At 47.8% G+C, this 15430-nt stretch overlaps 1 protein-coding gene across 2 annotated transcripts in view; it reads right to left on the bottom strand.

Annotated features, from left to right (window-relative positions):
* Nucleotides 1-1821: 1821 nt before the first annotated feature.
* The window catches only part of Ppargc1b (PPARG coactivator 1 beta), a 105444-nt gene continuing 91835 nt past the window's right edge, over nucleotides 1822-15430 (bottom strand). The window contains exons 9-12 of one of the 2 annotated variants that reach the window (XM_020158866.2): nucleotides 13597-13672; nucleotides 11671-11792; nucleotides 10201-10355; nucleotides 1822-9245 (exon numbers count right to left, since the gene is read on the bottom strand). In XM_020158866.2, the coding sequence (XP_020014455.2) occupies nucleotides 9145-9245; nucleotides 10201-10355; nucleotides 11671-11792; nucleotides 13597-13672 (454 nt within the window). In that variant the 3' untranslated portion in view covers nucleotides 1822-9144. Of the gene's footprint in view, nucleotides 9246-10200; nucleotides 10356-11670; nucleotides 11796-13596; nucleotides 13673-15430 lie in introns of both variants that reach the window. The other variant, XM_020158865.2, reaches the window with a different exon arrangement.

Below are 15430 nucleotides of genomic sequence, written 5' to 3' on the forward strand. Positions count from 1 at the left end.
CCTCCCCAGGAGCTGGGATTACAAGCATCCTGTTTCAAATTTTTGTTTGTTTGCTTTTAGTAACATATATGGTTTTTATTCTTAGCTTTTCCATTGATTTCAAGGAGTATAAATTTAGGTAAATTATTCTGAATTGCAGATCTGCTGTTCAACTAACAGGCTTAAACATAGTGCTTATTTTTTTAAAACCAAACCTAAGTATTTGGTAGATGTGCAATGCTTGGCAGAATTAGCACCCACACCATCAAAACTGACGTTGAAAACAGCAAAGAAGCCAAAAGCTGACAATGACAGTAATGTGCTTGAAAAGGTTGCAATAAATTTCTGGTATGCTTGGCCAAATTCTCCTTTTATTTCCTACTGTTTTCTACCCCGGAACCACTGAGGTGTGATTGACAAAATTAGTTCTCTTTAAGGCACACAACATGACGTTCTGACGGATGTACACGTCATGAAGTATTGCACTGAAGCTAATGTACCCAGCTCCTCGGTTACACCTGTTAGGTTTCTTTTGTTTTTGGTGGCACGGGGGTTTGAACTCAGGGCCTCACACTTGCTAGGCAGGTACTCTACCACTTGAGATACTATGCCAGTTCTGTTTTGTGTTGAGTATTTTCAAGATAGAGTCTCACAACTATTTGCCCTGGTCTGTGATCCTCCTGATCTTTGCCTCCTGAATAGGATTACAAGCGTGAGCCACCAGCACCCAGCTAAAAGACCCCTATACATTTTAATGGAAAAATCATAACCTAAGAAATCCAAACAGCTTTCGCAGACTGAAAAAATACAGTGCCTGATTAATGAATTACTTATATAAAAAACAATTTGAAAACAATTTGCATGGAACATGGAATGCAATGGGTTACCTATTACATTCTCTTCACCGTGTTCTAACCCTCCGCGGCTCATGGGTGTCACACCACAGACGGCACTTGAAGGTGAAGTTTGGGTTGGGCTATAACTCAGAGGGAGAGTGCTTGCTAGCACATGCAAGGTCCTGGGTTTGACCCTTAGCGTCACCAAAATAAGATAAAATAAAGCACACCCCCACCCCCAGCTTTTCAGCAAATAAAGGTTAAACCCTTTTAAACATGAGGAAGTAACATACGCACGTGCACATACACACATGCACATGCACATGCACACACACACACGCGTGCGCGCAAGACTGAGCCTTGGAAGACACTGCTTGCTCACGTCACCCACCAGATATCTGTACACAAAGGAAAATGTTTCACTCTCATCCAGACATGGCGCACAGTTCAGATCCGTTCTCCATGACAGCATCTGACCAGAAACAGTTTATCACTGTGCCCTAATGATGTTCTCGCTTGAAACCATCATGCCACAATCTCTCTTAGAGCACATTTATTTAGCGTGCCTGTGTGAAACCGTCGACACACCAAAACAAGGAAGTGTTTGTTCAGAAAGTGGTAGAGCCTTGTAAGTCACGGTCAGAGGTCATTAACAGAACAGATCTTACGCAAGATGCATCTGACTGTTTGGTTATTTGAAACTATTGTGAAGGAAGGAAGAGTGAACCAAGAGAGTTTTGGTAAGATGGGGGCAAACCTGGACTGGGGCTGGACGTGGTTGTGCACATCTATAAGCTAAGTACTTGGGAGATGGAAGCAAGATGATCTCAAGTTCGAGGCCAGCCTGAGCTACACAGTGAGACACCGTCTCAACAGCAAACATAGAAACCCTTGACTGGTGTCTTCTCTGAGAAGGTGACACCAGAACTGGAATCTCTTCTCCATTTCATGGTCAGAGTGTCCTTCAATGAGCTCGCAGGAGCAATAAGGCACAGTGGGGCAGGGCTGTGGGTGGTATTTTCTCTTTAATCTCCATTGTGTATTCATTAAGTTTATTTATAAGCAGATCACTTCACTATTTACAGTACATGAGCATAGAGATTCTACAGTTTTTGTGATGTAAACAATAACTCCACTGTGGGAGCTTGAGAAAAGAAGCCAGTTCCGAAGTATTTACAGACGTTAAAATAGAACTTTATACTCACGGAATAATAATACATAGAGCAATTTGGTTAAATTATCTATGAAACTATAGAATCTGACAATGTACAAATACAGGAAAACATTTTCTCATTTAGAAGGTAAGACAGATAAATCATATCAGAAATAAAATAGGACGATGACAACCACAATACTTAAAAGCAAAGAAGGTTTCTTCCTTGCCTCTTACAGATAAAGTGTTTATATAAATAAGGACACAACCCAACAAAATGGAAAAAATATATAAAAATCCTCTACCAATTAAAAAAATAGCAAAACTAAAAACTCGATTCTCAATCATTAGCAGTGTCCTTTAAAAAATTAAAATTTAGCTTTCTATTATAAATAACAAAGCAGATGTGTCCCTCTGTGTAGGTGAAATTCTTGCACCTTTCTTAAGAAATGCATCAATGTAATTACACATACACACGTACACACACGTGCACACACGCACACACACACACACCCCACAAACACAGCCTTGCACTCATTCACCCCAGGCTGTAGTTACCTTGTCAAGCTTCCTAATAAATAATGCCCCCCCTTACAGTAGAACCCCTGGGGATGACACAACCTCTCAGGTTTAGCCATTCCCTGATTTGACCCTGTCACAGAGCCAGGCAAAGCCCTGGCTCCCTATTGCTCAGAATCCTCTAGGCTGCGTGGTCATACCAAGAGAAAAGGATTTTGAGTCCAAGATTTGGAAATGCTGGAAGGGACCATAGAGACCACCTTGCCCAGTCAATTAAGGCCACCTACAGTCACTGTCTCTAGAAACCTGGGGCTGGGGAGCAGGATCTTGTGTTGCTTTCAACATGAGCAGCTTGCCTCTGGAAAAAGCAGATGCTCTAAGCCAATGCTATCAACATGGCACGAGGAGGTGAGTGGTGTGGGTGTGAATTTCTGGAGCAGATCATACCAAACTGGACTCGTGGATGGTCTTCCTCAGAAGCCATCTGGAAATCCATGTGGCTCACGGCCCATTTCACGTACCACCAGGACCACACTCTCCTCGAGTCTGCCAACCTGTTTCAATTAGAATCAGAACATCCCTCAAGAAACAAAGTTGGGAATAGTTTATGACTTTATTCCTAACACAAAAACATTTGACGAGATTTTTAAATACAAAATACGAAAACAAAAACTCAAAAAAAAAATCCGTTGGCTATTTGCTGGACCATATCCAAGGTCATGACCAAGGCCCCTCCTTCCCCAATTCTTACACACAGCCTCCTCCCTTGTCCCAAGGGTATAATTTGGGCCACCTAGCAGAGGTTCACTTGCCAAGGTCAGCAGCTGGGCTGCAGTATGGCAGTTACAGTAAATCCCTCCAGGGCACCTGTACACAGGTCCACTCTCATCTTCTCTACCCACAGGATATCTATTGCATTACTGGAGTGTGTGAGAGGCTAAGCAACTGCTTCTGGAATCTTCTAACCTTGGTGTCACACTGAGCTCTGAAAACACAGTTTGCTCAGGTGGTGACATTTCATTCTCAAGTTGGCATTGGGCGGGTCCAGTGGAGTTACTCGCCTTTCAGCTGGGTAGCTGGAGGATACAGTCTTTGGCCACTAGATGGCGACCACATGTTGATAAGGCAAAGTGCTGAGGTGGAAACTGACCACAATCCCCTTCTCAAGAACATAGCCCAAGGCCAGCAAAGTGAAAAAAGAGGCTTCTTAAGGCTTCCTTGGAGAATCCTTTGATGAAGAAAATACAGCATAGAGGGGTTCTACCCAATCGAATGCCTCTTTGAGGAGCTGTTGGACAGCATAGGGACTCCCCACCTACAGAACCGTATTTCCCAAACCCTCTATTGGACAGTTGAATTTCTGTACTCCTGGATGTGCAAAGCATTCTGATGAAAGGAAATTTCAGAAAATCTGCCCCCACCCCCGCCCCGCCCAATCCCAAAGCTCCAGTCACCACTGTTGTACCATTGAAGAAACAAAAAAACAAAAGCTGCCCTAAACATATGCAGTGTGATCAATGCCTCCTGTTGCTCCATATGTTTTACAATCATTGGAAAGAAATGTGTGAAAAATGTCTAAGTTAAGCTATTTGGAAAAAACAAGTGTATTGCTAGTATTGTCAGAGCAAGACAGAGACAGCCAAGTGGTCACAACATTCAGATTAAAAGCTGTTCGATGGGGATGATGACAAGGCTAATGTGAGATTGCATATCATCACCTAGCCCAGCTGGAGGGTTATTTCCTCACCATCCCCATGAGAAACTATGGCTTGGATCTGTCCTGGGGAGCTGGCCTCTTCCTATAAGCCAACTCAGCCAGGACTATGTGGGACTGAACTGGTCCCACAGCTGGCTGGTGACCTTGAAGGGAACCTTCCCTGTGAAAGAAGCCAGGCACAGCCAGAGAATGGAGCTGGCTTCCAGGGAGTGGATGGCCCCTCTAGTTCCAGGATGACAGTGCCACTATCATTCAGAAGTATCACTTGCTAGCTCAAGAAACAGGGGCCTGAGGTCACACAGCCAGAAAGAAATCTTGGGGTTTCTAGCTCTGAAATGGCTTAGAGTGAAATGATTTGTTCCACAAACCATTTCAATTGGCTGCGCTGTTTTTACTCTTTCTACAAAAGTGGTACCATGATCTAAATCTGTTGTTCCCTATTTCTAGGCCTTCCAGCAAAGAGGCTGGCAAAGAGCTGGCGCTATGCAGGTTCTCCTGCTGTGGCCACTATCTCAGAAGACCCCTCTGCTCTCCACACCAGCCCCTCCTGACCCCCTGACCCAGTCTGCAGGAGAGGACCTCACAAAGCCAAAGGAGACCCATATTTGCCAGAGGAGAAAACATGGAGCCAGAAGGGTGGTAGTGGTGGGGTGGATCTCAAAGTGCTGTGATTGGCTAGTGTAAAGTCTGCCTCTGCCTACTTCCTGAGCGGCCTGCAGCTGGCACCAGGGGTTCCTCCCACCCCATCTGTTCTGGCCAAGGGCAGCTCTCTGCATATGGGTTTCCAGCTCCCTGCCTCTCCCTCCATTTACCCTGTATCTCCGGAATCTGCAAACAGCTCTGGAGCCAATCTCTGTGTGCAAACACCTCAGGGACCTTGGGGCAGGCTTTAATATTTTGCACTAGGTCCCAGTTGGTTTCCTTCTGCCCTAGTGGGAAGGGTGAGAATCCCTCTTCTTTGGCCAACAAAACCATTAGGTTCACTTTATTTACTATGATACATCCAATGTCTTTCCTTGGTCACATCTTACGCTGGGATTATGAGCTTCCCTAAACTAAAGGCTACTGCTAAATCTCAAATGCTAAGAAAAATACCACACTTTTGACCTCAGTGACTCAGATCAATCCATCTTCTAGGGTTGACTCTGCTTCACAGAGGGGTGTCCCATCGCTCAAGCTGCAGGCTCAGCTGAGAGGTGAATTGAACTCAAGTCCTGGGGTTGGCCCCAGACTAAGCTGTCCACGCAGAAGGACTGTGCCTTTTCTGACCTCACCACCTGTATATACCACCAGCACACATATTGCATACATGGAGAGACCACCCCCAAAAAGCCAACCCGCAAGACTCTAGACCAAAGATACCTGATTACATTTCTTCCCACATCAGGACTTGAGCACTGACTATGTGGCTGGGAGCATTCCTCTCTTCTCCCTCCCGCCCTGGACAGAGCCCTGCTGCTTCCTTGCTCAATGCTGCAAGATCTGCAGGCAGATGCAAACACCAGTTGGGTGCGTTTTGATTCAAAGCACTTTTCTGGTGTGGGGGAAGGGAGTGGGGGCCTTCGCTGCACTCCATCCACTCATATTCTTTACCTCTTTGATGCATTTTCCTTCGGTAACCAGAGTCCTCAAGACTGAGGATTCTGATTCAGCCTTGTACCGACTGAGGAAGGAGATGGAAGAATTCCACTTAAGCGGTTGGATTGGACATTTCTGGAAAACACCAACATGGCACAGAGACGACAGTCAGCCTGCATTGCCTGGGTGGCTGTCAACACAGGCTACAGGAAGCTGGATGGTGATTACATGTAAACATCATCGAGAGCAAACACTAGGATAGCGCTACAATGAGATGGTTGCCAGTGGCAGCTGCTCCTTCTGGGTTACTCCTTAATTTGGTGGGAAAGAGACCAAGGTTGACCCATCATCCTAGGAGGGACCTTGGAATCTCCTTGGTAAATGATACACAGCACCGAATGGGTCTTCCGGATAGAAGTTGTCTGAGGGTTGGTCAACTTTAGAACTGGTAGCCTTGTTTGTATGGGATGGATGGAGACTACCAGATGCCCCTGGCAGGCATCTGTGGCCCCCAGCTCTGATCTCAGGCACATCAGGCCCCAATGCCACACTCAGATCTCTGCTCTGCTCAAGGGCCAGTGTCTTAGTGCCTTAGAGTGCCTTGGATGGAACGGATGGGAAAGAGCAGCTTTGGTTGACCCTGAGGGGGTTGAGGGCAGGCTCATCCTTTACTAAAAAGCTGCATTTCTTTACCTCAGCAACCACCAAAGTAGAAGCCCTGGCCTAGCTCAACTGAGGAAGCCTAGGAAGGCTTTGGGATAGTTTGGATAATGCCTTCCACACTCTGAGGCCCAGGGAGGAAGGAACCTAGCACAGCTGCAAAGGAAACCCTTGATGGAGCCTGGACTCATCCAGCGCTCCCAGTCCTGAATCTTTCCAATCTGCAGGGTGAAGTCTGTTTCCTCCTTGTTGTAAATCAGTCTTAGGGGAGGCAGAAGGATTTTAATTCTATTCCATTCTATAATCACTTATTATGTGCCCACCATGAACCAGGCAGTGAAGAATTATAAAGGAATTTAGAATGATTGGGTCTGTACTGTGGAAAGTTTCTTTTTGATCCATTTTTACAAGCCCAACTTTCCCTAAATTGACTATTCTACTCCTCTCCCCCTCCCCCAGCCAAGCAGGATTGTGTGGTACAGTGATATTGGAGTCACGTGCCAAAGAACAGCTTTAGGGGAATTTTCTCTCATAGAATAGGAAATAACAGGCAGGTTTGGGCCAGCATGAAGCCAAGATAACAAATGGTTCTATATGACTAATAGAAATCTTCCAAAGATTAGACCAGGATGACAAATACATTAAACTCTCATCAACTAGTAACAACTTCCCAGAGCACTGCACTGAGTATTCTACTAGCACAGCCAGGCCCAAAGAACAAGAGTGCTGTGATCAGGAGTTATATCTGCATTGGCCAAAGATGTGGGCATGGTGGCATATGAGCTGGGTATTTGCCATTTGAACTAGGGGCTGCCTTAACAGAAGCTAAGCCTGTTGGAATCTTCCCTTCAGTCTGTTTAACAGAAAAGGAAATAGGGTCTAAAGAGGTCAACTGACTTGACACACAGGCACCCAAATTCCCTATTTTTGCCAAAGCCTGTTTTCTCCAGCCTTATCCAGGGGCAGGGAGGATGCTCACCGTTCAGGACAAGATCACAAGCTGTTTCCCTACTGAGGTATTTGATGACCATAAAAAAAAAAAAAAATCAACCACCAATTCTCAAAGGATTAGGCATTAGCAATAGATTAATTTAGCTTGTTTAGTTTAATGACTCACTTTCAAACTTTTTAAAAGTGCCAGGACCTTTTACTAAAAAACAAAACAAAACACCCCAAGGAACCCTGAAAGAGATCAGGGAGGAGCTGCTCTGTGCAAACCAGAGGCAATGGACCCACGCTGCCTGGCCATCTCTCTCTCATGAATGGCTCCAAGGCACTGGCAGAACGTCACACAGGACCTGGGTTGGACAGCAGTCAAGATTATAAAGTCTAAAGTAAAGGCCAATTAGAATGCTCTAAGTTAGAAGGGAGTTTGGAGACTGCCATAGGCACCTCTGTCCCTCACAGCCTCCTGCTCCCCAGCCCCATTTCACCAGTAACAACTTTACAGATGAGCAACAGGTAGGATGGACTGGCAGCCTCCAAGGGATGCCTGCACCCAGACCGTCTGTTTGTACTACTGCAGGCATGTCAAAGCCCTGAGGATGTGTCCATGGGAAGAGGCAAGCCCAGGACTCCTTTGGATCAAAGCTGAGGGCACACCCGAGCCTGTGCTGGATCTTAAATTTGCCTAATGCTGTTTATTTAGTCCCTCACTGAGCCCTCAGGCTTCTAGTCTTTTGCCCAGTTTAGCCAAACTCACCTCTATCAGTCCCTGAGCTCACCAGCAGTCAGTATGGAGACAAGAGTCAGAGGGTCTGGTGTGGGTCACTGGTCTGCCTGCTCAGTGGCTATGGGATGTTAGGCAAGACACTTGGCCTTTCAGGGCTCTGTCTGCTTCCCCTGGAGAATAGGACCAATGCAGCTTCCTTCTTTGCTACCTTCCTTGCAAGGCACTCGAGGCTCTGAGCACTAGCGGACCTTTCACTCTCCAAACATGAGCAGGGCACAAGATGGGGGCTCTCCTTGTAACTTGACCCAAACTTGCTCAAAATAAGAGACACGACAGGACTTGGCAAAAGAGGCTTAGAAAGCTCTTTCTGCCATTCCTAGTTGTGGTTGCTGGCCTTGCTTCCTGGGGACCAGCCTAGTGGCCACCCAGCACCTCCAGAGCAATCCGGCCATGGGAGCAGCACGACTCAGTGGCAAACACCTCAAGACAGTGCATAGTTAAAAAATCAAGGAAGCAATACAATAATTCCAGGCACAGAACATCTGAGCCATAAATACATTATTTTAAGGATATACTTTTTTCTTCAATTAAAAATGCATTTATAGTCCCAATTCTATTCACAGGGAACAATTTCATCATCACACACTACAGACAAGAGATGTTATGGTGAACACAGCTGCAAGTCTATGAGAGGAAGTCAGTTGGGCGGGAGGGGCAGAGGGTGACTGACCCAGCACTTTGAGGTGCACCCAGGACAACCTGTTGGAAGCGAAGACACGAATGTGGCAGTGGAACATCAACACCATGGAAACTCACAGACAGAAGCAGCTTTGTTCAATGTAAACATTGATCTGTTTTTGTTTGTTTTTTTTTTAAAAGGAAAGGACAGCAGTTTCAAGTCTCTCTCACGTGTGTTCTCTCACGCTCACTTGCTCTCTCCTTCTCATGTACTTATTTCTTTGAAGACGTAAACATATTGGAAGGGCCTTGTCTGAGGTATTGAGGTATTCCTCGGAGGTTAAGGCTGTTATCAGTGCAGGCTCTCCTGGGCCTCTTTCAGTAAGCTGTCAAAATCCATGGCTTCGTACTTGCTTTTCCCAGTTGTGGGGAGGGCCTCTTCTGAAGTGGGATCTGGGGGTCAGTGAGAAGGGAAAGCAGTAAGCAACAGCGAGAGGCCAGAAGATTGGCTAATCTGCCAGTAAGGGTGAGCCCTTTAGAGTAGGTATAGCCCAAAGCGTCAGAGAGCAGGGATGAGCCCTGAACCTTGAACCTCGACTGCCATCTTGCTGGGACATCTGTGCCATGCTGTCAGTATCTCAGTGCCTTGGTGGCTCTGGTGTGGAGCAAGATGGCTCTGAACTAGAGCACCCTAGATTTCCTTTACAGCTGACATCCTGAATTCTACTTTTGCTGACTCCTTCCCGCCCATTAGTAACCTATTACCAAGTCACCTAAGGGAAGGCTAACAAAACTGGAATCCATATCTTGTATGGACAGAGAAACTGAATCCCACAAGTGGACAGGCAGTCAGATGGAGCAGTGTCTGGTCTGGGCCCATCCTAGGTCTCCTGATGCTTGTCCTGAACTCCTCTAAAAATAATTATTTCCTACGTTGTACCTTTTTGTCTGTTTTCACCAACTTGTGCCCATATGACAAGGGCATAATGGCAGTGTTGTTGCACTGTAGTCCATTAGTGGGCAAAGCTGCTGCCTGGTCAGAGGGTCACCATGAAGTGAGTGGCCCTTTATGGGGCAGAATAGTAGCCCTGTGAGGTAAAAGTGACAGACACTCATGGTCCTGCCAGTTGGCTGTGAGCACAGACTGCCCCTTCCCAGAGGCATGGGAAGCTTGACTCTGTCTTTGGTGTCCATCACAAGACAGCACAAGAGGGACCAGAGACCAGAAGAAATCAAGATGGCAGCCCTAGGCAAAGTGGCTGTAGAGCTAAACCAATCAGGAGGCACACTGGAGCTTGGGTGTGGAGCTGTGTCCAGAAGGGACTTTCAGTCTGGGTGCCATTAAAGGACATCACTGCCCCTCACTCTCTGAGTTGTACTAGAACATGGCTAAGCCGTGGGTGCTTACCATAGTCAGTGTATCTGGGCCAGCGGAAGTGCCGGAGTCCTCCGTAGCTCAGCTGGAAGGAGGGCTCATTGCGCTTCCTCAGGGTGGCACCATCTCTCAGGGAGAGTGCTGCGTGCTCGGAACACCGGTAGGTGATGAAGCCATACTTCTCGCCCCTGGCGGGGGAAGGACAAGGGAGGATGTTTCTAGACCAGCCTGATGGATACTGTAAGACCACCCATTGTCCAATGAGGAGCAGAAAGCCATAATAGTTCAGTACCCATGTCACTCTTCCCCAACCCCATGAGAAATGCTGATGTTTGCTAGGCCAATCTTGGCAATGTGGCAATAGCAAGACAAGTTAATTTGGCAATGTTTGTCAGGTACTGGACACCACACATCACACTTTCTCCACATGACCCTGTGAGGTCAGCATTGTTATCTCCACCTCCCCAGGACGAAGCAGGCTCTATGCATTCAACTCTGTGGAGTTCAGTGATCTACCCAGGGCAGGTAGCAGATCAGGGACTCAAACCCATGACTCCATGATATCAAAGGCAGTTTCTCCACATCTTTGTCCATACTCATTTGTTTTTCTTTTAAATATAGCCATCCTAGTGGGTAGGAAGTGTGCAATGACACAAGAGATTGCTTTCTTGCTGAACCTTTTTATTATTACCATTAAATTAGAATTTAAAAACCTAATAACTTAGTTTGCAAGTGCGATGGGAGATAATTTAGAAATATTTCAAAACCAATGAAGCTTTGACATCTCAATTGTGCATTCATAGGCAACCTGTTCTGTGGTATGTTCTCTGACAGATAAAATACTGCTTCTCTAGGCAAGTGAGGAAAAGTCAGGGCCGCCTAGCAGATGAGAGGCCCAGGACTCACTGCTGCAGAGAAAAGGAGGCCTGTGAGCACTGTGGTGATGCAGCACAGTGAGGTCCCAATACAAGCACACTTTTGAGCTACCAAAGGTCATTTGCTGCCCTGAACTATCTCCGAGACAAAGGCCCTGATCGGACAAGAGGGCTCCAGTTCTGACTCTGCACCAAGGATCTGCTCAGGTAATTTGTCTGAACTCCCCCAGAAAGGAGAACAATAGAAAGAGTAAAAATGGCTGGGGAGGTGATGGGGTGGACCCACGAGTTGCTGAGGATACACGAGGAGCTGGGTTGTTTCTAGGGATCAAAGTTTTTTTGGAAGGAAAGGTAATGAGGCAGGTGATGTTTTAAGAATGAGAAAGGTAATGTCTTACAGTAGTGTGGAACTTCTGATAACAATGCATAGAAACTACCGGGCACTTGGCAAGCCATCAGCATGTGTTTGCTACCATCACTGGTCACACCATCATGGTGGTCCTTCTACTGGGCCTAGCTCTCCAGGTCTAAGCTATAGATTTTCTCTGGCATGTCTGTATATCCAGCTTTGGATTGGCAGCTGTGTCCTCCTGGCTCCCCTTGTCTGCAGTGGCTTCACCTGACTTACCTCTTACTTCTGGTCAGCACCTGGCACTCCACAACCTCACCAAACACCTCAAAGCGCCTCTTCAGCTCCCGCGAGCTCATGTCACTGGAGAGATTTCGGATGTACACCACACGGCCTTCACCCTGCTCGAGAGGGGACAGAAAGGGACCTGCCTGGTCATTCTCCCATGGAGAATGCCTGGCTAAGAAGCAACAGCAGCTGGAGTCAGAGAAATGACAATGACAACCTCTATACTAGAGGACTTGTCTCTGTTGGAGCAGGGGCCTCTGAGTGTTGGGGGGGAAGCACCTGCATCCATAAGGGAGAGAGGGATTCTCCCCATCAACATGGCAACATGGCTCGTAGCTTCTGCACTTGGGTTTTGAGCCTGACTAGGGAGGTGGTGGGTGGCCTACGAGTGGTTGATGACGCATTAGGAACTGGGTTGTTTGCAGTGCGTGTTGGAAAGAAAGGTAATGAGAGAGGGGCATTGGGTTCCTAGAGACCAGCATTATCTTTGGGTTTACCAGGCAAGGTGGCTGAAGCCACAGCACAGACACTGTGAACAAGAAGTCACCTGCAGGAGAGCTCAGAGCTATATTGGTAGGCGCCCAGAATAGCCTGGCAAAAAGGACGGGTAGCAGAGCCCCAGTCTGCAACTTCCCACCTCCTCTTTAAGATTAGTGGGTGATTTGATCTGGTTGAGGCTGCTGCTCAGACACCTGTGCTGCGGTGGGCAAGTCCACTGTGTGTGGTTTGGACAGGCTTTCTCTGGAACAGGCACAGCTAGCACCTTTCCAGCCAGTCAGACAGGAAGAAAACTCAGGTCTAGGCTCCACAGAGGGATCACCCCATACCATGACGTATCTGGGTTCATTCAGCTTGGTAAAGAAAGTCCTTCTTCCCAACCTCTTGAATTCCTCAAGCCGTTTCTTGCCCCCACCCCAAATACTCTGGAGCCAGTTCCTTGTGGATGCCTGGATGCCTCCCCCCAACCATCCACATAAGTACCTCCTCCTGACAGTCTGGACACGACTGCTTACTGCAGGCATTTTAGTCATGATGTTATTAATTTCACAGTGCTTATCTTAAGCCTTAATTCCACTGTGTGTTCCTTTGTTTGGGAATCTATTGTCTTTCCCTTACTTCTGTCTCAACCACGGGACTGGGGACCTCATCTATCTTGTACATCACTCTCACCCAAAGCCTGCTATTGTGCCAGTCTTGTCAAACTGCTGAATGATCACCCATGGGCTCCAAAAAGCTGCTGTGCTCAGCCTGTGGTTTTAAGTACCTGTTTGTAGACAGCTGTGTACTTCTGGGACTCCCATGCTCCCCAAAGTATAGCATCAGGGAGTCTCTTTGTCAATTGTGTGTCCGTCCTACCTTTCCTCCCTCCTTTCCAGAAACATGACAGAGTCAGCTGGCCCCAGATCCCTACTGCAGGCTCCTGTGAATATTCTCTGTGGATAGCCTTGCAGGCAACCTCACAAGGCTAGGGCCGTGGGCGAACTCTAGGAGAGTATCAGAGGTGTGGGTGGGGAGGATGGAAAAAGCTTGCTTGGTCTTTTAGCCTTGATCACGTTGGGGAACCCTTAGAAACCACACGGCCCAACTCCCCTATGTACAGATGAATAAACTGAGGCTCAGGGAAGCTGAGAGCCTGTGTATGGTCCCACAGAAGGTGGCAACAGGCTGGTTTGTGACCTGGTCAGCCTGGGCTTGTTCCCCTCTACCATCATCTGCCCTCCTGGTCCTCTCAAGACCCCCGAGGCCAGGTCCTAAATTGCCAGTCTATGGATTGGACTTAGCATAGTGCCACCTTTGATGGCCTTTGGTGACCTTTGTGATTTTCAAATGACAGAAATACAACTGAGTCTTGCAGGCACAGTTCTCACCTCAGCTCGCCCCCACTCACTCTGGACTCCAGGGCCCCAGATCACTTACAATGGCCTTTTCCTGCCGCTTCTTGGTGTGCCGGACACTTGGGGTTCCGTTGGGACAGGGCTCTCTGCTCTCACATCTGTCAGTGAACAAGCAAAGCAGAGGCATTCACTCTTGGGAGGGAGCAGGGCATGTGGGCGGAGCTGCCCCCCGCCCCCAGACAAGGGCTTCTTTAGGGCAGAAGCACTCAGTCTCCTTTGCAGAAACCCAGCTTCATCCAGCTTTCTCGGGGCCTCTCAGCCCCGAGAGCCGTGGCGGGTCAGAGCAGGAGCAGGCCTTCTGCCAGCTGTCAGGCCCAGATCCCTAGGCACCACTGGCCTTGCCTTTCTGTGCTGTTACCTTACTGGATCTGATTTACAAAACAAAAACAACATGGGGGTCTGATGCTTTCCCACTTTCCAGATGAAAAATCCAAGGCTCGGGTTCAAGGTGGGTCTGTCTAAAGCTAGGAGGGGGAGAAGTCGGCACCAGAAGCAGGTCTTCTGCTCCAGAACCCTGCTCTCTCCTATTCATGCCCTGGCTAGGAGCAGCTCTGCCCATCACGGCTCCCCTTGCCTGGTTGGCTGTCAAGCTTATCGTCCACAGGGCCGGGTAGGCTCCCTGGTGCCACACGCTACTACCTTCCTTGCCTGTCTGCACCTGCCCTCAATCCTCCAATGTGAGTCCATAAGAAATGCAGCTCCGAGCCTCCTAGCACTTGGGAGGCTGAGGCAGGAGGATGGCAGGTTTGAGGCCAGCCTGGGCTACATGGAGACCATTCCTCCCTGCTATTTTGCACCCCCCCCCAAAAAAAAGGCAACTCAAGGGATAAGAACATGGGCTCTTAAGTTAAGACAGCCTGTGTTTGAATCCTAGTTCCACAACCTCCCTGCTGGGTGACCTTGACCCAGCTACATAAGCCTTCTTAGCTTCACTCAGTAAGCCCTCTCAGCTTCAGTTCTTTATCTCTAAAATAGGGATCATCAATTGTCTACCTCTCTGGCCATTTGTGATGACTAAATCAGAAAATGCATGTAAATGTTTGACCCAGGAACTGCTCTGTTGGATGCTTGCTGTGTTTTGCTATTTAACCTCTCTGATCCTCCACTTCCTCATCTGTAAAATGGGATAAGAAGCAGATGTGCCTTCCAAGTGCATCTGTGAAGCTCAAATAGGGTGACAGAAGAGGATGTGACTTGAAGTGTTATAGAATAATCTGGGCATGGTGGAGCATGCCTGTAATCCCAGCACTCAGGAGGGCACATGCAGGAGTATCACAAGCTCGAGGCCAGCCTGAGCTATACAGAGACCCTATCTCAAAAAATAAACTGCTGTAGAATAGGGGCTTATTTTTCATTTGTAAAAGAAATGGCCGACTTTTCCCACTCGACAGGCTGAGGAAGAAAGGAAGGCATTGTGGAGTTCAGTTTGTGTAAGTTAAATGCGCCTCAACTTGTTTCCTGTTGATGGAGACTTGGCAGTGGTGAAGAAAGTGGCTATGGAGGAGGCTGAGTAGTAGTTTGTCAGGCTCATCAGGTCTGAGCCCTGCCAGGCCCTGAATAGGCACAGAGGTAACCAACTCACTCTGTCCAGTAAGCACAACAGCTGGGTCTGCACCTGGCCCATGTGTGAGAAGAGAAAAAGGAGCTGGGGAGGCAGGCCCACTCAAATCCCAGGTTGGGGTTGGTGAGGAAGAGACAGGGAGCTTTGGCCCTGGGGAGAACTTTGGTGGTGTTCTGTTTCTCAGAGAAGACCATCCCATGTGGAGCCCAGCCAAGTGACGCTAAAACCGAAGGATGATGGCAGACAGTCAAAGGTAGGTGCTCCCTGTGGGAAAGGAGAGGAGGACCAGAAGACG

This window comes from Castor canadensis, chromosome 6 (genome assembly GCF_047511655.1).
Source record: "Castor canadensis chromosome 6, mCasCan1.hap1v2, whole genome shotgun sequence".
NCBI lineage: Eukaryota > Metazoa > Chordata > Mammalia > Rodentia > Castoridae > Castor > Castor canadensis.